The sequence below is a fragment of the Neolamprologus multifasciatus genome, chromosome 23 (assembly GCF_963576455.1).
Source record: "Neolamprologus multifasciatus chromosome 23, fNeoMul1.2, whole genome shotgun sequence".
NCBI lineage: Eukaryota > Metazoa > Chordata > Actinopteri > Cichliformes > Cichlidae > Neolamprologus > Neolamprologus multifasciatus.
The window spans coordinates 10,450,679-10,470,286 of NC_140460.1; the positions used below are offsets into that span (position 1 = coordinate 10,450,679).

The 19,608-nt window shown below is 44.5% G+C and overlaps 1 protein-coding gene across 1 annotated transcript; it reads right to left on the minus strand.

Moving 5' to 3' along the window:
* Positions 1–4,365: 4,365 nt before the first annotated feature.
* plppr3b (phospholipid phosphatase related 3b) lies at positions 4,366–19,461 on the minus strand. The gene is made up of 8 exons (XM_085151726.1): positions 19,192–19,461; positions 15,694–15,802; positions 14,862–15,047; positions 14,216–14,342; positions 13,929–14,124; positions 13,782–13,839; positions 13,261–13,434; positions 4,366–12,680 (listed from the first exon to the last, which is right to left on the minus strand). The coding sequence occupies exons 2-8, from the start codon at positions 15,796–15,798 to the stop codon at positions 11,280–11,282; spliced, it is 2,247 nt and encodes a 748-aa protein (XP_085007852.1). The 5' UTR covers positions 15,799–15,802; positions 19,192–19,461; the 3' UTR covers positions 4,366–11,279.
* Between the last annotated feature and the right edge of the window lie 147 nt (positions 19,462–19,608).

The window sequence follows — 19,608 nt, forward strand, 5'->3', positions numbered from 1 at the left end:
AAGAAATTTAGCACACCTTCAGACAAAGTACAACAAAGTAGCGCTAACAACAAATCCGTAAAGTTATGACCGGCTGCTCTTTGTGGATTTACACACCTGAATTCAACCAGATGTGAGCAGATGTTTTTCAGCTGTCTCGGCTGATTTCTACATTAACAGTATACTGAATGCCATCTTTATACCAGACAGTATAAAGTTGGTATAACAGTTGAATTCAGTGAACGAATCTAAACATCATCATCCTAAATGTAAATTAATTTATTGTTGGGTCTAAATCAGACCCCGCTGATTCCAGAACTTATTCCCATGAAAGAAAGACAAGGCAACAGCGATCGATCTTTTTACTTGCAAGGGGGCCCTTGTCCGTACCTCAGTACATCACAAAATGACCTCTTCGACTGGCCCCTCTTGCTCCCTTTTATTGACAACGTTCACACAATAAACAATAGTTTACAACACGTACCTTCCCCCCGTAACCCCCCTTGGTTACAAATGACAAGGCACTGTGTGTGTGTTATGTGAGAATGTGTGTGTGTGTGTGGTGTGTGTGGCATGCTGCTGATCAAAGGGTCATATAACATAAAAGCACAGGAACATCCTTGGTCGTAAAGAGGGCAATCTCCCCTCACCCTAGATAACACAATGAAGCCATACAAAGGGGAGGAAGTTTACCACATCAAACAGACCTTCACAGAGGGTGTTCCTGTGGTCAGAAACACTACTGCCCCCCTCCCAGAATCCTAAGGATCTGGGGAGGGGAGGACAGAAGGGATTCTTTAAACCTATGTACAAATGGCAAACATAAAATGACAATATTTAATAATTCACCCTGACATTTATGCTGCTGAACACTGACCACCACAGCAAAGTGCCTTTACTGTGAATTCACCACAGTACTGCAAAGTAACCTGTTTATCCTACACAAAACTCCCCAGAATTGTCAGACAATATTTAAATAACACAAAATTAGTATACTTAGTTTGTTTTGCAGGAAGTTTCACTAAATGAAAATACATAATTTATAAAAACACATCAAAAACAATATGTGATTAAACACGAGGACTTGCATGTAAGCTTTATATGAGCAGTCCTTTTCTTTAAATCTAACCTCTCTTTCTCCTCTCCTCTGTCTTCTTCTTTTTTTTTTATCTTTCTCCATCTCTGAGTGAAGTTAGCTTTCTTTTCTCTCCCTGTGAGATACAGAAGCTGGACCTTTAACTAGCAACATAGCTCAGAGTTTGAAAGCATGGATCTATCCATTAGTGCCCAGGCTGCTGCTGGTGATGGTGTGAGGGCCACACTCCATCATCTCGAACCAGTCTGTTAAACATGATGATGAGTTAGCCGCACTGCCATAGTCACCAAACTCAGTCCAATAGAGCACTTTCGGGATGTGATGAAGTGGAAATTCCCATCATAGGTGTAACAGCTGTGTGATGATGATGCCATGTCAACATGGACCAAAATCTGTGAGGAACATTTCCAGCAGCTTCTTGAATCTGAACCACGAAGAGTTAAAGCAGCTCTGAAGGAGAAAAAAAAGAGTCCAACCTGGTACTAGCGAGGTGTACTGATGCCTGGTCTCTCTTGGAAATGAGATTTTTAATCTCAATGAGATTTTTTACCTGGATAAATAAGGGACTAATAATACTTAATAATGTAGCCAGTGATTCATCAATTTTTCCTGAAATAGACTGAAGATGTGAAATCCTCAAACCTGAGATACTCATTACTCTTGTCATCTTTCATCATCATCCTCAGACATCAGAAACAGGGCGGGTGTTTAACTGTCAGAACGAAAACTCATTTTTTAAACTTTATTCTAGGTCAGAAACTCTGAGGTTTCACATCAAAGAGGCGATCGTGGCTCAAGAGTTGGGAGTTCGCCTTGTAATCGGAAGGTTGCCGGTTCGAGCCCCGGCTTGGACAGTCTCGGTCGTTGTGTCCTTGGGCAAGACCCGTTGCCTACTGGTGGTGGTCAGAGGGCCTGACCACCACCAGTAGGGACTCTGTCAGTGCGCCCCAGGGTGGCTGTGGCTACAATGTAGCTTGCCATCACCAGTGTGTAAATGGGTGGATGACTGGATATGTAAAGCGCTTTGGGTTCTGTAGGGACTAGTAAAGTGCTATATAAATACAGGCCATTTACCATTAAAATATTATTTTTCACATACACAATCATACACAGTACGACATGAAGTGAAATCCTTATTGCTGTGCAATTCTCGACCAAATAGAAGAACAAAACTAAAGAAATTAACATTGAAAAGGTGTGCAAATCAGCAGTGTGCAGATTGACAGTGAACAGTCAAAAATACAGTAATTGAGGTATATTATTGAAGTGAATTATATTAATTCAGATGAAGCTTCACAATCAGGTGAGATTACCAGGAGGCAAATAGACACAAGAACGGAAAGCTTCAGTCTCCAGATTCATCACAGTCAGTCCTGATCAGCAAACCTGATCTAGTTATGCTGCTGTAGACTCTCATCCTCTCTCTGTACCTTTCTGCAGGTGGGCCTCATGGTTTCTGACTCCACCCCTTGTCCTTTACAGAGAGGGTGTCTGCTGTGAGCTGACAGTGTGTAAATGAAGTTTAATTGAATGACATCACAGCATGTGCTCTTATCAGACTCAACTCATAGTGACTCACTGATCACTGATCGATTCCTCCCTGGACAGAAGCTGTGTTTCCACTGTCAGACTGAAGGGGGCGCCATCTGTCAGCAGAAAACCTGATCAGGATACACACACAAACACACACACACACACACACACACACACACACACACGTTTTCCCAGTCTCTGTTGCCTTGGTAACACCCTGGCTGCTGGATGGCCTCCAGGAAATGAAGAGTGAGACGAGATGAGTGGGAGGGAGGTGTGTGTGTGTGTGTGTGTGTGTGTGTGTGTGTGTGTGCGTGTGTGTGTGTTCATCCTGGTTTGATTCTAGTCGGAGTTTTTGAACTGAGGTCCTGCAGAGACAAAATTTGTGATGAACGTCTGTATCCAGCAGGGGCGCCTAAGCCATCCACAGAGAGGTGAGGAAGTGCAAGCAGGGTTGAGCAGGTAGAGATTAGTGTCAGGGTGATTCATGATGGAAGGATAGCAGCAAGACTGAAAGGGAAGGTTTAAAGATGGCGGTGAGACCTGATGTGATGAACAGGATCAGAAATGACTCCATCAGACAGGCGGCTCAGAGTCAGCAAGACTGAGAGAGGCATGCATGTGCAGAGGAAGGAGGGTGGAGGATGAAGATGGAGCTTCAGGGAGGGGGAGAAGAGGAAGAGTTCAGATGTTCATGGATGCAGTGAAGGACATGGAGAGGGTCGGTGTGACAGGAGGAGATGGAGGCATGAGCGACTATCGGGACTGCTAAAGGAGGGAGTGATGTGTGTGTTTGTGTGTTACATCTTATCTCAACATCACTGTTGCCATGGAAACTGCATAATGTGCTGAAGGTGCAGGACATTAGGCAGCTTGTTTGTATGTGTGATTGGTTCTGCTATTGATCCTTGAAGCTCTGTGAGACAGATGAGGTCACCTGACTCACCTGAGCGGGGACCTCGGTGTCTCCAGCCTGCTCAATCCTCATGAAGCTGTTGGTAAGTGGAGGACTGACACCACCTGTAATTCTCCTGTAACCCTGAGGCCCCTCCCTGGGCAACTTAACCACAATCTGCACCCTAACCTGTGTGATCTTAATGTCTCGTATGATGATCAATCAATCAATCAATCTTTATTTATAAGGCACTTTTCATACAAAAATGTAGCACAAAGTGCTTTACATGATTAAAAGCAGCCCACCCCACCCCGCCCTCCAACTCACTCCCCACACTCTGATTAACATAAACGATCAGGGATACATACTCTCCCACCCCCCACACAAACACACACACACTTAAAGAGTAAAATTGGGCTGGGCACACATGAGCCAGGTGAGGAAACACTATGATGTGGGGCAATGCCGGTATTCACCGACACAAATGTAATTGCATGCAATTCTCTAAAAACCAACAGCTTTTGGATTTTAAGAAAATTCCAGGTTTTCCAGGCCGGCCATGACGCTGCACTGTGGTGACAGGAAACAGCTGCCACATACAAAGCTGTACCTGCTGGAGGCTTAACACCCACGACTCTCCATCAGCAATCTGCCTCAGAAGAGCTGAAACATGTTTAAAAGCCCAGCTGCTTCAGCTCAGCACTTTAACTAATGATCATCAATAACTAATTAATACTCTGATCAGTGATGATGCAGTTTCATGTCTCTTTTCTTTCCCCCCCACTGTAAATAAAGACGGATGCAGATCGACGTATTCACTCTAACGCCCAACAGGGGGCGACTGCTCTCCTGACCTCTGAGATCAGTTTCAGCTTTTTTGTTTGAGTATAGAAGGTTTTCACCTACGTCACGTTCTGGGCGGTAACCCGCATGCGCGGCCATATTGGAGGCACTCGGAGGTAAACACTGAAATGGATCAATGCCCGAAACCACAGAAAAGCTCCTCAAAATGCGTTATAGATGCAAAGGCATACAGGGAAGGACTTGGTCCGCAGGAAAGGGCACAAGGTTAAGGTTTATTGGTGGTGGTGCAGATCCATACGAGTTGGCTCCTTTGTCTTGGATCAATGACGACCCGAGTCTTCTGTCTATTGCGTATCCTAATATCGTCAACTACCTTTTTTCTCACCGAGCATATACACAGGGGAAGACTTTAAATCTTATAAAAGTTTGGAGGCCTATAACTAGATGGTGTGTGGATGGGTGAGGGAGATGCAGTATCAAGTCATCAGCGACAGATGGCAGTGCTCTGGCCTGTAAATGCCTTGCTGGTCTCTCAGCACTAATTGGTCAGTTTAAGGAAACCTCCAGGAAGCTCAAATGATGGAGAGACTGAGAGAGGATGAAAGAAGAAATTAACAAGTTGACGAAGGCTCTGAGGGATGTCTTCATCACATCATCTGTGGAAAAGTTAGTGCAACACACAAACGGCTTCATCTACTGCATACCAGGAAACAACCAGGATTAACAATTATTACTGAGAGCCACGAAGGCATCATTGGAAGAAAAGAGGAAGACACTGTGATGATGAACGAGCTTTAATTGGAACCACAGAGCATGCACCTGAAACAGCTTCTTCAGCTCTTTTTATAGCAGCACTTTATACACTCATATGATGCTTCATGGTTTTACATTCAGATGAGAGCGCGCCGATTTAGAAACATCACATGCAACAACACACGGACACGGGAACAGCAGGACGGACCGCCTCGTATTTACAGACCAATTGTTTCAGGATGTTATTCTTCTGAGCTCCTATCGTCCTCAAACCAACATTTACATGATGGAACGAATCAGCATGCGTGATGTCATCAAGCAGCACACAGCTCTTTGATTACACCCCCAAAGCAGAGGGGTGTTTCCTATAGACGGCTTTTCAGTCAGAAGACATTAGCGTGCAAGCCACTGTCTGGGCCTGCCTGAAACTCGGGAAGTGATAAACACAGGTGTAGTGCTGTCAGAGGATCACTCCATCACTTTTTTCCAAATGCAAAATAAAATATTCACTGTTAGCTTAATTAGGTGAAATTTAGTCATGGCTTTAAGTGGATCTGACTGATCGTAGCTCAATTGGTCTGCACAAAAACAAACAAAAAAAAATCAAGAAAAAGCAGCAGTCACAAGCATGTGTCCATCGAGTGGACTGATGTTGTCACGGAATAATCCAGTGTAAACTCAGGTTTTACCGTGAGCTCAGATCAGTGAGAGGAGGCTGAAGGAGGATCAATGTTTGTGACATTAGATTTGTGACACAGTGCAAGCTCCATCGAGTGGACTGAGACTCAGGTGGAAACAGCTGACATTACATGAACAGACCAGGGACATCCCCGAGTTCACAAAGGTGCTGTTACTGTGACATGAGCATAAATATGGGCTCTGTTGTTTCTGCTGGCAGTTATTAAAGTTGATGTTGCATATGTTAGGATTCAGACATTAATCTGATCAACACGGTCAGATGATGTCTTCAGCTGCATTTTCACAGACATGTGTGCGGTGTGTATGGCCCTGGGAGAGAAAAAAGCTCTTTCTCTGTGTGCACACTGCTGAGAAAAGTCACGCAGACACGTTTTAATTACAAACTAATTGTCATGCAGAGCAATGCATAACTGCAGTGTTTGCAGTGGAATCTTGAGTTTAATAAATACTCAGCATCACAGGCCATAAAGCCAACATTTATGGACGTAACATGGTTACTATGTAACTCAGGTCAGATCTCACTGTGAATCATGTTCACGGTTTAGGTCAGCAGTTCTGCTCTCCTCTGGATCAATCCTGCCTCCATCTAAGCTGCAGATGTATTTATAACCCTGACTTTACTAAGAAAAATGTCTGAGTGAGAGAAGACACATCAGGGAGGATAGAGCTGCAAGCAGCATGGAAGAAGTGATGAAGACTTCATGTTCAGTTAGCCTCCGTGCTGAAACAGCGATAGAAGCAGAAAACGTGTGGGTGCACAGCGGTCATTAAACAGCACTACACCTGTGGTGATGAACCAGCTAAATGATGAGATAAACTTTAAAATGTGAGAGAAAAAACAACCACACCCCTCTGTGGTGACATGGTTGTATGACATCCAATATATCAGACAAGTCTTGAGCAATGTGCACATGATATCACACAAGAATCCTGAATAAAACCAAAAGGTTCTTTTTTAAACCAAATGTATTGCCCTCTGGTGACCATAAAAGCAGAATGCAACTTTAAAGAGGATGTGAAACGTTACACATATAAAGCATAATTTACACCACTGAGCCCTGCTCTCAAAAACTGACAGATGTAACTCTGTCTGTGAAGCAGGATTTAAGAAATAAATGCTTAAAGTTAAAAGTTGTTTAGAGCCATCTTCTGTCAGTGATGTCATGTGGTTGTCATTTGTATTGCCCCCGGCTGCAACAATGAGTTTATGTTAAACTGAGGATATACTGTCCACTTTCATTGTCTGTCTCTTTAGCAGTAAGCGGCTCTTTGCTGTTTGGCTAGCTGCACAAATTGGAAAATCCAGCCATTAGCCATAATATTCGGGTTTGTGTGGAGGAGAGCCTGTTTGAGCCAGGTGACAGGTGTTTACTTGACCTACACGAACTGATTTTTCTTCCTCTGACCAAGTGTACCAAGCAGCAGAATCAGCGTTAATTTATGCGATCAGCATTAATTTATGCAACAAAATAATTTCTGTTCCCAAAAAACATCCAGACAGTTTACAACATAACAGCCCACTACATGCACAACAAAGCACAAATGTAACTTTTTTTTTTACTGAAGCACAACTGGGAATACCATCAGCACGTCTGCATCGAAAACAGGTGGATGTGAAAAAAACCCAAGAAAGTGGAGCCTCTGAGGAAGAGATGCCACACTTTTGGTGACCCTTTGTTTCTTCCTCACATCATCTCACTGACTGGATTACTTCATATTAGAAGTGAGGAAAAGCGAAGCCCAAATACACTACCAGTTAAACGTTTGGACACACCTTCTTATTTAATGTGTTTTCTTTATTTTTATTACTGTTGACACTGTGAGAATCTACAGTGTCAACAGACAGTGGTGGTCATAAAAGCAGAATGCAACTTTAAAGAGGACATGAAACATTACACATAAAGCATAATTTACACCACTGAGGCATCAAAACTATGAATAAACACATGGAATTATGTAGTAAACAAAAAAGCGTGAAATAACTCAAAAAATGTTTTATATTTTAGATTCTTCGTAATAGCCCGCCTTTGCTTTGATTACTGCTTTGCACACTCTTGCCATTCTCTCGATGATCTTCATGAGGTAGTCACCTGAAATGGTTTTCCAACAGTCTTGAAGGAGTTCCCAGAGATGCTGAGCACTTGTTGGTTCTTTTGCCTTTACTCTGCGGTCCATCTCATCCCAAACCATCTCCATTGGGTTTAGGTCAGGTGACTGTGGTGTCTGTGCGGGATTTATCAGGGCTCTAATCTGAGGTGCTGTTAACTTGTGATTTCTGAGCCTGGTGACTCGGGTGAATTTATCCTCAGCAGCAGAGATGACTCCTTTGTCTTCCTTTCCTGGGGCGGTCCTCATGTGAGCCAGTTTCATCATAGTGCTTGGTGGTTTTTGCGACTGCTCTTGGGGACACTCAAAGTTTTAGCAATCTTCCAGACTGACTGACCTTCAGTTCTTAAAGTAATGATGGACTGTTTCTCTTTACTTAGCTGATTGGTTCTTGTCATAATATGAATTCTAACAGTTGTCAAAGAGGGCTGTCAGCTGTATATCAACCTGACTTCTACACAACACAACTGATGGGCCCAAACCCATTAAGAAGGGTGAGACACAAATGAACCCTGACAAGGCACACCTGTGAAGTAAAAACCATTTCAGGTGTCACATCATGAAGCTCATTGAGAGAAGGCCAAGGGTTTGCAGCACTGTCAACAAAGTAAAGGGGGCTTCTTTGGAGAATCTAAAATATAAAACATTTAAAGTTATTTATCAATTTTGTTTTTACTACATAATACCATGTAGCTTGCTTCATATATTTGATGTCTTCAGTTTCTACAATGTAGCCAGCTGACTGCATGGCTTGGTACACCCAACCTGATGAGGAAAAGCTGGATTGTGAGACTCCAGCTTGTCACTCTGGTGGCTCAAACAGGCTCTCCTCCAAACAGGTCTCATTTCTAAAGTGCTTTACGAACCCGAATATTATAGCTAATGGATTTTCCCATTTGAGTGCAGCTAGCCAAACAAGTTTCAACAATCAGTTTAACACAAACTCATTGTAACACAGCAATTAGTTTTTAGTTTTAGTATCCTTATTTTCCTCTGAGTAATCAGTTCTGTCCTAACCTAAACTAATGTCTATTACCTGAAACCAAACAACCACATGATGTCATGTTCCGTACTGACAGAAGATGGTGCTAAACATATTTTTAAAACGTTATACTTCATCACTTATTTCTTAAATCCAGCTTTACAGACAGAGTCACATCTATGTCAGTTTTTGAGAGCAGGTCTCCATGATGGGAATTAGCCTATATATGTGGAACGCTCATGTTCTATTTAAGGTATTTCTTGATTCGTCCATGTCTGCTACAGACAGTGGATTTTAACAGCACAAAAAATGATCACGATGACCCTAATCCTGTCCTGTCAGAATATGTAATATTTTAAAAATTGTTCTCTTGAATCTCAGCAATCAGGGAACAACAAAAGTCTTTCTACCTCATACAGACTGAAAAGTCTTTTTAGAGATTAACCATCTGCTACAGATTGAATCATTTCATCTGTGGACGAGGCTTAAAACAAATGGTTAGGGGGTTGGGGTCATAACAGATGATGACCTCACAGAGTTAAACCAACCTGAATCACAAGGTGACCCTAAGCTGGATAAGAAGCTAAGAAGATGAATGCTTGGATCGGCAGAATATGCAGGTTTATCCAAGAAAATAGAAACTTCGATCTGGTATTAACTTTACGGTTATATATGTCAGTTTAGCTGGTCAAAACACCACAAGTTGTCCATAATGTTGCTCTGAATCACTATCGTTGGGCTAAAAAACTTTTTAGCAACGCTACGTTAATTATCATTGGTGTTTCAGATGTTTCATAGAGATGTTGATCTCTGTGGACAATCAGGACATGCATAATCAATCAAATAAGTAATCTTGTTTAACTGAAACATAAACTTTCTGTAGACAGAAATAAATAACTTTACTGTGAAGCCATGGCTTTAACACCATTTTCCATTCCGATTCTTTGAAGAAACATTTGATTAATATTCACGCACGTAAACCTTCGGCCGTCTTTCGCACTTATAAAGCTCTGAAATAAAATCACCTAGTTTCTTTTTAAACCTAAACGTCTGTGACGAGATTTAATCTCATGTCGGTCCATTAGTAATAAGTACTATCATTCACACACAAAAACAAAATGCTCACAACCTCCACCAATCAGACAGCAGCACACACAAACAAACAAACATGCTGAGAATCACTATAGCAACCAAACCATCACACCAGAGAGGCAAGAAATATACAATCTGAGTTCGACTGCCAACATGGCCGCCATCACAGAATCCATAACTGGAGGGGTTGGGTTCTGCTGATGGGTTCTTATTTGTCGCAGGGTTATGGTTTGTCGCAGGGCTACGGTTTGTTGCAAGGTTAGGGTTTGTTGGAGAGTTCTTGTTTATTGGAAGATTTTTGTTTGTCGGAGGGTTCTTGTTTATCGCAGGGTTAGGGTTTGTTGCAGGGTTCTTGTTTGATGGAGGGTTAGGGTTTGTCAGCGGGTTCAGATTTATCAAAGGGTTCTTGTTTGTCGCAGGTTTAAGGTTTGTTGCAGGGTTCTTGTTTGATGGAGGGTTGGGGTTTGTCAGCGGGTTCAGGTTTATCAAAGGGTTCTTGTTAGTCACAGGGTTCTTTATTTGTCGCAGGTTTGTTGGAGGGTTCTTGTTTGTCATAGAGTTCTTGTTTGTTGCAGGGATCTTGCTTGCTGCAGGGTTAGGGTTTGTTCGGGTGTTTCAAAAATTTACTGTTTGAGTTTGTCTCTGTGCTTTGACTTTGAGCTGTTTATTGAATGAGTTCCTTTCTTCTTAGAGGCTCAACACAGTGGACAGCATCTCTTCGGCACAGATGGAGGTGTTCCTTTCTGGATCACAGAACAATTGGGACAGTCTGTGTCAGTCTAAAGAAGTTTGTGATTGGATTCCTTCAGGATTAATACTGTCCTTTAGCCACAGCCTGATTCCTTTCTAAAGTTAAAGTCACTGAACAGGAAACTGAATGGGTGGAAGAGCAGAGGTACCTCAGCACCATCATTGACCAAAAACAGTGAGATCATCTGATAAATGTGAACAACACCTCTGTCTCTGTTTATAACCACTGAATCCATCCTTCTTGGGATGATTTCATTGGATAGCAACTTATCTCAAGAATAATAATAATTAAAAAATAAAAATAAATAATAATAATAATAATATGGTCCTCTGTGGTGGGTTCACTTGGAAAAATAAATAGTTGCAATAGCATTGATGTCCTCCTAGACTCTCTGAGAGGTAAGATGTCTTTTTGTGGAGAGAAACTGTCCAAGTGTTGAGCTCTTAAACCTTGAGCTCATCATCTCCTGGGTGGAAACCTCTTCTCACAGCTTGTTGCTTGCATAGCATCACGCTCCTTGTTGCCAACCAGGTTTTGTGCTGTTAGTGACCAGTTTCAGAGTAAGGCTTTTATTTTGAAAGGTAACAGACTAATCTTTGAACCTCCGTCCCTGCAGACTCTTATAATAGTACTCCTGCTCAGTCTGGTTACGGATCTCTCGATCCAACAGAACCAGTGCTGTCTTGCGCCTCATGGCCATCTCCCTGCGCTGAGCATCTGATGACATCTCTACCTGCTGGTGAGGTGGGCTTGAGGATAAGGTAGGGTCGACAGTGGCGCATGGCGAGGCAGAGCAGCGTGGGTGGAAGCTGCTGCTGCTGCGGCTGGCCGAATCTCCTCGATTCAGGTTAGAGAGGTTGTAGGTTTCTCGTGGGTCTCCCCCATTGGATGCCCCCACCCACTCCCATGGGTTACCATTACCTGATGGGGGCTGGGCCTGGGGAGGAAGCGGGACTTGGACAACAGGATAGTGGGGTGCATGGGCATCCACTGTGATGATACCTGGCCCCTCCCGTGGTTGCTCAAAGGGGTGGCGGTAGTGTGGCGAGTCGGCAGCGGAGGAGATGGCAGAGCAGGTGGATGTGGTTTCGGAGGACTTCTCCCCAGAGGACGAGGACGGCAGGAGGCCCTGCTGCTTGGACATGGCAATGACTTGCATGAGTCGTGGCTGGTTGGCAGCACCACGCCCGGACCCCTCTCCGGTTGTCTTCTCCCGGATGGCGAGCCACTTGGCTCGGGTTAGGGCGCTTTTTGGAGAAACCGGTGGGGGTCCTGCTTCTGGGATCTGTGGGGGTCTGGGTGTTGCCACAGCTTTGGCCCCCCCTGGAGGTGGAGTGGGGTTGCGACTTGCGTTTACCCTCCCGGCATGCACTGCAGGCTGGTAGATCGGGGCTTGAGAACCGCCATCGTCAGTCCCCACAGAGCCTACCTCAGAGCCGTCCTCACTGGTTTCGTGCTCTGCCTCATCCCGAACACCCATACCTCGCATCTCCATCGACTTCTGCTTCCACTCCGACACCAGCTGCTGTGACCGCATAGGGTCCATGGGCACCTGAACAGCCTTCAGACGGCGCTGCACTGGCTGCACTGGCTGGACCGGCTGCACCGGCTCCTCAGAGGCATCATTGGCCCCCAGTACACCATTTACATTCATGCTAGCTCTTGGCAGCGTGTTGCTGAAGGTCACCATGGTCTCCTTTCCCATGGGGCTTCGGGGAGCCAGCAGCTCTACATCCACACTGGCCCTCTTCAGACTTCCCATGGAGCCCTTCTCCCTCTGCAGGGGCCCCAGGCCATCCAGCCGGTCCATGGGAGCCGGAGCTGCCGCTATCTCATCGTTACTCTCTGAGGCAGACGCAGGGCCTTTGTTATAGACCGACTCGTGTCCCCGCTCAGTCAGTGCTCGGAGAGGGTCCGCTTTTAGGGGTGGAGGAGGTGGGGGTGGAGTGATGTCATCAGATGATTTGAAGTTGGCGACAGCGTGAAGGGCCTGACGGAGGAGAATAAAATCTCGTGAGTCTTTGGAGAGTCACAAACCTCAAAAATACTCTGAAACCTGATCTAATTGTCAGATCAAACCTCAGAGACCAGCACCAAAATCTGTTACATTATTACCTCCAACCTCTTCAAAAACAATCAAATCTCCCAGTTTCAACAACTGAGTCGGTGTCTTTGGATGATATTCTATTAAATCAGGCTTTGAATTATTTGAAAGTCTTAGCTGTTTTTCAGGCTGAATGATTAAAGCTGCCTCAGTGACCTTCTGTCTGTATTTTAGGTGCTGTTCAGATGTTTCTTTGTGCTGGCAGGTTTAATATTCCCTCATATTCAGTTGGATATTCAGCCCATCATCTCTTTGTGAAGCTCCTGGGCTGAAGCTTATTGGGTAAATCAAGATTTGAGTCACTTGGAGCTGCAGAGCTGTTGGTTTTTGATCTACCATCAGCCTCCGGTTTAAGCTGATGCAGTCGCCATGACAACACCAACACAAAGCCATGTCCATGACAACAGCTGCAGACTCTGGAGCTCCATCAGACAGAAACACACACCAGATGTGTCCTTTATCTCACCAGGTAGGCGGCGATGAAGGCTCCGATGAGGAAGCCCACATAGACGTCGATGGGGTGGCTACGATGCTGTGTGATCTGAGTCAGGCCAGTCAGCGCCGCAGCAATGGCAAATGCAAACACCAGCACGGGTTTGAGCAGCTTGGTGCTGTCTGAGATGGTCGAATTAAAGTACATCTGACAGGAAACAGAAGCTAACATCAGAGAATGCCACGATACAGCAAATTCAACACATCTTTATCAAGACAAACAAAACTGAGCAGTACATGCAGACCTGACACAATTTCCTAAAGACATTTTTTAAAATGTGAACATTGTTTATTCTTATTTATTTTTGTGTAAAATGAATTTATTCTGGGATGGAAAATGTAACTTTAATCCAAGTCTAAAATCGGCTTTTAATTTACATGCGTTAAAAGCAGCGTGGCCGACCCAGCGTTTCTGGGCTGAACCTGAACTCTGACCACTGGACCTAAAATCACACAAGCTTGTTTCTGTGGGAAGGTTTTCTTTGTCGCACTTACAGAAACATAAACAGCAGCAAACGCTGACAGAGTTGCATGCTGGGAAGGAAACGTCTTTCTGTAAGAAGAGGAAGAAAAAAAAAACATGCCTCAATGATCAGTCTGAAAACTTCAAACAGCGACACAAACAGGAAGTACGGCAAGCACCTCGCAGCCATGATGGCGTGCTCATCCTGCCCAGCACAGATGTCTGTGGTGATGTAGGCATTCTTGTCACATGACACACCCGCCAGAGTATAGTTAGGTTTGCAGACAGTGAGGAAGAATGGTGCGTGGTACCCCGTGGACAGCTGGATGATGTCAGTGAGCAGCGCGGTCGCACACAGGCCGAACACGTGCACACCTGCAGGAACACTTTTGACATGTAAGACTGGTGGCAGGTCACAGGGTACAGACAGGTGGATGTTCAGCAGGTTCTGCAGACATAGTCATACCTACGAAACGGACCGTCCTCCTCAGGAAGGAGTTGAAACTGCAGCCGCCAGCGTTGATGCTTCCCTCAGCTCGGCGGAGTTTCAGACGGGACTGCAGGCAGTAGATTGCTCCTTCCACCAGCATAATCTGGGGCACAAAACAAATCCACCTCAGCAGCTTGAAGCAGGACAGGCTGACCCCGCCCACTTTCTACAACCATTAAACATGAAATACTAGTTTATGCACAGGTGGAGATGTACAGGTGAGGAAAGCAAAGACACCAAAGACTTCCAAACGTTTGAGGTATTTTCATTGTTCGTGAGGTCAGAATGGAGAGTCAGGGTACCCCATCAACCATCCAACCACACACCCACCCATCCACTAGCAACTAATCACTTACCAACTTACAAACACCTATTAAACCACTCAACAGTCATTGACCAACCACCAATCACCTATCCAACCAAACAACCAACCATCCACCAATCACTCATCCATCGACCAACCCTTCATTCAGCCGCTCTAAAACTAAACCACCCACCCATCAATCACATATACCAAGCATCACCTCCAGTCATCTTCTTAGCCTCCAATCTGACTAGGCAAGTGCATCATCACTAAAAACATATTCCTACATAATCAATAAATTCTAATAAATTATGGTACCGAAGCAGCGGGTCCAGCGAAGGCGAGGCTTAGAAGCATCAACAGTGGGATCAGCTCATCTCCTCCATCCACGTACGGCATACTCAAATCTCTGTCGTGGCACCGGAAACCCACTTGAGCCGGCTTCACCACATCGGTCAGCTCCAGGAAGTACAGCGACACCATAGAAGAAGCCACAATGGGCAGCTGCACGCAGAAAAACAGATAAACATCTGTTAGTGGGATCATCTGATCCTTGTTGACACGGCAGGAAGTGCTGCCAAAATGTAGCTCTGAGTTTACAGGTAGTGTGACTGAGCCCATAAACTCATGATGTCAGTGGGTTTGTTTGTTTTTTTACAGAGGTCCCAGCAGACACTGTCTCCCCATACACCTCCACAGGACCTGAGGTCAGCTGTTGCCCCCTGGTGGTCAGTAAAAAGAGTACAAGTGTAAGAGACCTCAGATTTTACGATTCAGGCCCAGAAGCTACATCTATTTTTAGACTGTCTGAGGATCTGAAGCATCAGCGTGTGGTCCATGGGCTCTTCAGATGGTCACTGAGGATTTTCATCAAATACTCGAAAATTATGTTAATTTGTTCAGGGGTTTTTTTGATCCTCTAAATGAAAATAATTTAATAATAATAATAATGGATTGCATTTATATAGCTCTTTTCGGGGCCCTCAAAGCGCTTTCCAAACAGTTCATGCAGAACTTTTATTAAATGAGTTGAATTAAAGCGGAAAGTCTGAAATTCACATGCTGTTTGATTTGAAAAATAGCACGGTGGACCTGACTGTAGGTACGGTCCTCGGTGTTATGTGACCATTTGTTTGTTTGTTGCTCTCACCTCTACGAAGTAGAAACATGGCAGCAGAGTCAGACTGTCCTTTGGAGGTTTCTTCTTCATCTTCTCTGAGGGGGAGGATGTCATCATCATCATCATCATCCTCATCAACCTATACACGGACACGCGCACACACACACACAGATAGAAGCATTATTTCCTGATTAGGAAAAAACAAACATTTGAGGCTGAACTTGTCCAATCACAACAGAGCTGCAGGAGGGGCGGTTCCACAGACAGTAAAAACATGGGGCACTTTATGTCAGAGGTATTGATGCAGCCAGCGGGCCCCTAAGTCTTAACTGGAGAGAGCCCGCTGAACCTCGACCTTCAGATCCAGACAATCTCGCACATTCCTTCTTCTTATGGTTCCCACGGAAAGAAGTTCCACTACACTCAGGCAGGAACCATAAGTTTAAATACCAAGGGACTACCATAAGGATCTTTTAAAATGTCTGAGTTGCGCTCGCTCAAAAAAAGAGCTGCATTCAGCGGTTTAAAACGAGCCCAGTATCAGAGAAATGTCAGGTTCCACTCGCTGTACCTGACCCGGTTATGCGTGACATACAAAAAAAGATGTCTCCACCTTCACTCACCTGATAAACCTCAGAAGATTTTTTGATCAGAGGTTCAGTAAGGAGTACGACGAGTACGCACACATTCCCATCGTTCATGATAATCAGCCATACTCAAGATACAGATGCTCCCCTTATTGTTGGATTAATCAACATCCTACATGCAGGCGCATAACAGAAAATCCCCATCTTTGTTGTCTTTGACGTGTGTGTGCAAGAGCATATACAAATTTGTATATATATATATATAGACATAAATGCTCATCTGTTCTATTGCATCGCTCAGCCATCTTATTTTAGTTCCAATCTTCATGTTAATAGTTTCTAACTTGTCACAGAAGGATGGGAGCCTCTCCAGACATAAGTATTAAGAGAATGTCTTACCAGAGGTTTCTGGAAATAATGTTTATTCTGCCGCTTGCCTCTAAAACCGCGACAAGTTTAGATTTAGTTTACAGAAGCGCTGAATGATGTTTTGCGCTTTATCCCAATGATCGCTCTTATTAATATTTTCACCTTTTGTAACTTTCTCACTCAGTTAGTCATGGCTAAACATGGTGGATGGTATTGATGCTAAAAGGGCTGCTAGGTTTAAATGGGCCTGATAAAAGAGCCAGACTATTCAGTCGCTTTAAATACTTAAAATGTGAGATGGCATTCCTTCAGGAAATCCACCAACTGAATAAAAATGAAGACTTTAAAAAGGATGGGAGGGCAATATATTTCATTCCAATCTTAATTCTAAGACATGTGGGATGGAATAATAAAAAAAAAAATCAAGTTTACTGTGACCACTGTCATCTCAGATCCACATGGAGGTCTCATAATTGTTGACGGGCTCCTTCACAACACGTCTAGCGTGGTTCTGGTCATGCCACAAACTGGGATGATAAGTTTATAGAGAAAATAATCTTGTCAATTCCAGATTTGAACTTGCAGGAATTGATCCTGGGGGAGATTTAAACTGTGTAATAATACTGGATCAATCCAGTCATAAATCTATAAACCTAACAAAAAAGGCTAAGCTACTTTCAACTTTTATGGAGCAGGTTGGAAGTGTTGACCTGTTTTTTATTCCCACAAGGTAGGTGTTTTTATTTCTTCTCCTCATCATGCATCACTCATATGGCAGAATAAACTGTTTCTTTGTTGACCAGTCCCTTGGTACCTAACCAGACAGAAAACTTTCAGCTGGTAGGGGCTTTTGTGAAATAATATCCCTCAAAATTAATGATTTTTTTTTTTTAGAATTCAATTTTTTTTAAAAATCAAATCCGTCTTTCCCTTCTCTAAGAAGCACTAACAGCAGTAATCGGGAATTCTGCTAAAATAAGATGAAAAATACTAAACTGGAGGAGCTCATTAGATCAGTATCCATGGTGGATGGTCAGTACTCCATCTCTTCTTCCATTGAACCGTTTTAAAACAAGAAGAGCCTCAAACCTGAATTCTGTCTTGACGCCAATAGGGGGCAACAACTGTCAACTTCTTTTGAGGTTTTATAGACATGTGATGTTAGCTTGTTCATCATTTTGTACATGTGACGGCGCAGGATCGCAAAGGGATCGAGATGACCCTGCTGGCATTTGACACATGTTAGCAGCAGCGCCAAGGTGCAGCTTTTATTTTGAAGGTGAGCCCTATCAATTTCCTGTTTTTCCCACAGTTTTCACATCAAGTCGTTAGCAAACAAACATGAAAAACTAAAGGTAACCATGGCAACCAATGCAGTCACTCTGCAGCTTCTTTGCAGCTGATTTTCTTTTATGTTTCCATAGCAACCACTGCTCTCTTACTTTCAATATGGCTGACAGTTCTCAAGCTATAGGCATAAGACGTCCTGCGAAAACCCTCCCACCAAGTTTGCGCCTGAATGAAATGAGCTAGGTAATTTCAGTCACACTGTTTCAAAATGAAGGATTTTCTGTAGTAGGAAGCTGCACACTGATTGGCTCATGAGTTTTCAATCATAAGTCATTAGACAAGCAGATGCGCCCCATTCCCATGTCCACTTTTCTGCAACAGTGGAAACTGGACTTTAGAAAGTGATGTCGCCCACTGGATTCTAAACCGATGCCATCCACGTTCCCGGCGGTTCCCGTGACCTTTAAAGAATTTGACCCACCAATCCTGAGCTAAAGATTCAAGCACAACAACACAATGACCAGTCAGCTTAAAGACGCTGACTGTCTATCCTCCTCCTCTGCTCGCCGTTTACAGTCATTGTGAGGTCGTGGACGTGACCTCGCAGACCAGCGGGAGAGCTGCGATCTGGACGAGAGGAGGAAACTTATCCATACAAACCTCTGATGAAAGAAGCGACTGTTTCTGCCCCTGTGCTGTTGACTGCCCCCTGCTGGCAGTCAACAGCACAGCAGTCAAACTTCAAAAGAAGCTGAAGTTGACTGCTGTCGCCCCCTAGTGGCATGTGTGGGCGGGGTTAGTGCCTCCTTTACACCTCCACCTCAGAGGTTGGAGTGATAAAATCCCACTCAGGGATCCATTCAAAAAATGAAAGGTTAATGCTTCAGCATGTGGTGCCAGAACTCTGACACACCTGAGTTTACTAGAAGCAAGTGATCACATGACCACAGGAAGCAGCTGCACACCGGCTGCTCGGACCCTCCCCCTCACAACACAGACGCCCTCACACCTGTGTTCAGTCATTTCAGAGAACTCCCCTGAAAATCGGTCTGAAGACAATCAGCTGCACAAAGGAAGCTCTTCATCATCATCACCCTGACACACGTCACATTAATGCCATTTAACAGCTGACCAATCAGTATACAGAGGTCCTCCACCCACTGATGGAGCCGCGCGGACAGACAGACAGGTGGAGGTGCAGCAGGACCGGAAACTGAACAAAGCAGTCCGGATTTTGCACCTCTGCAGCAAAACACACACGCACACATACACACAGTATCACCTCTGAACATCCACCCGCTCTGGATCCCGTCAGCAGAACCGGAACCTTGCTGCGGCTCGGTCTCAGTCCGGTTCCGGTGGGTTCCGTTTCCTGCAGAACAGCGCAGAGACGTCTGTGTGCTGGAGGAACCTGCTGCGGTGTGTGTGTGTGTGTGTGTGTGTGTGTGTGTGTGTGTGTCAGGGTGGGCGGGGCAGAGCGAGCTGTGAAACGTTCCTCGTGCGTATTGCTGTCAGGTGATCGGAGCCTGAAGGGTTAAACTTTGGCGCTGTTTTTAACCCTTCACGCACCTGAAACGTCACAGAGACAAAAACACGTGATTCTGCCTTTTTTTTCTAATCGCCTGAATAAGTAGCTGAGTGCAGGCTGTGGCGCCCCCTGCTGGGACAGGAGGGGGGGAACATGCTTTTCCCCAGAGGA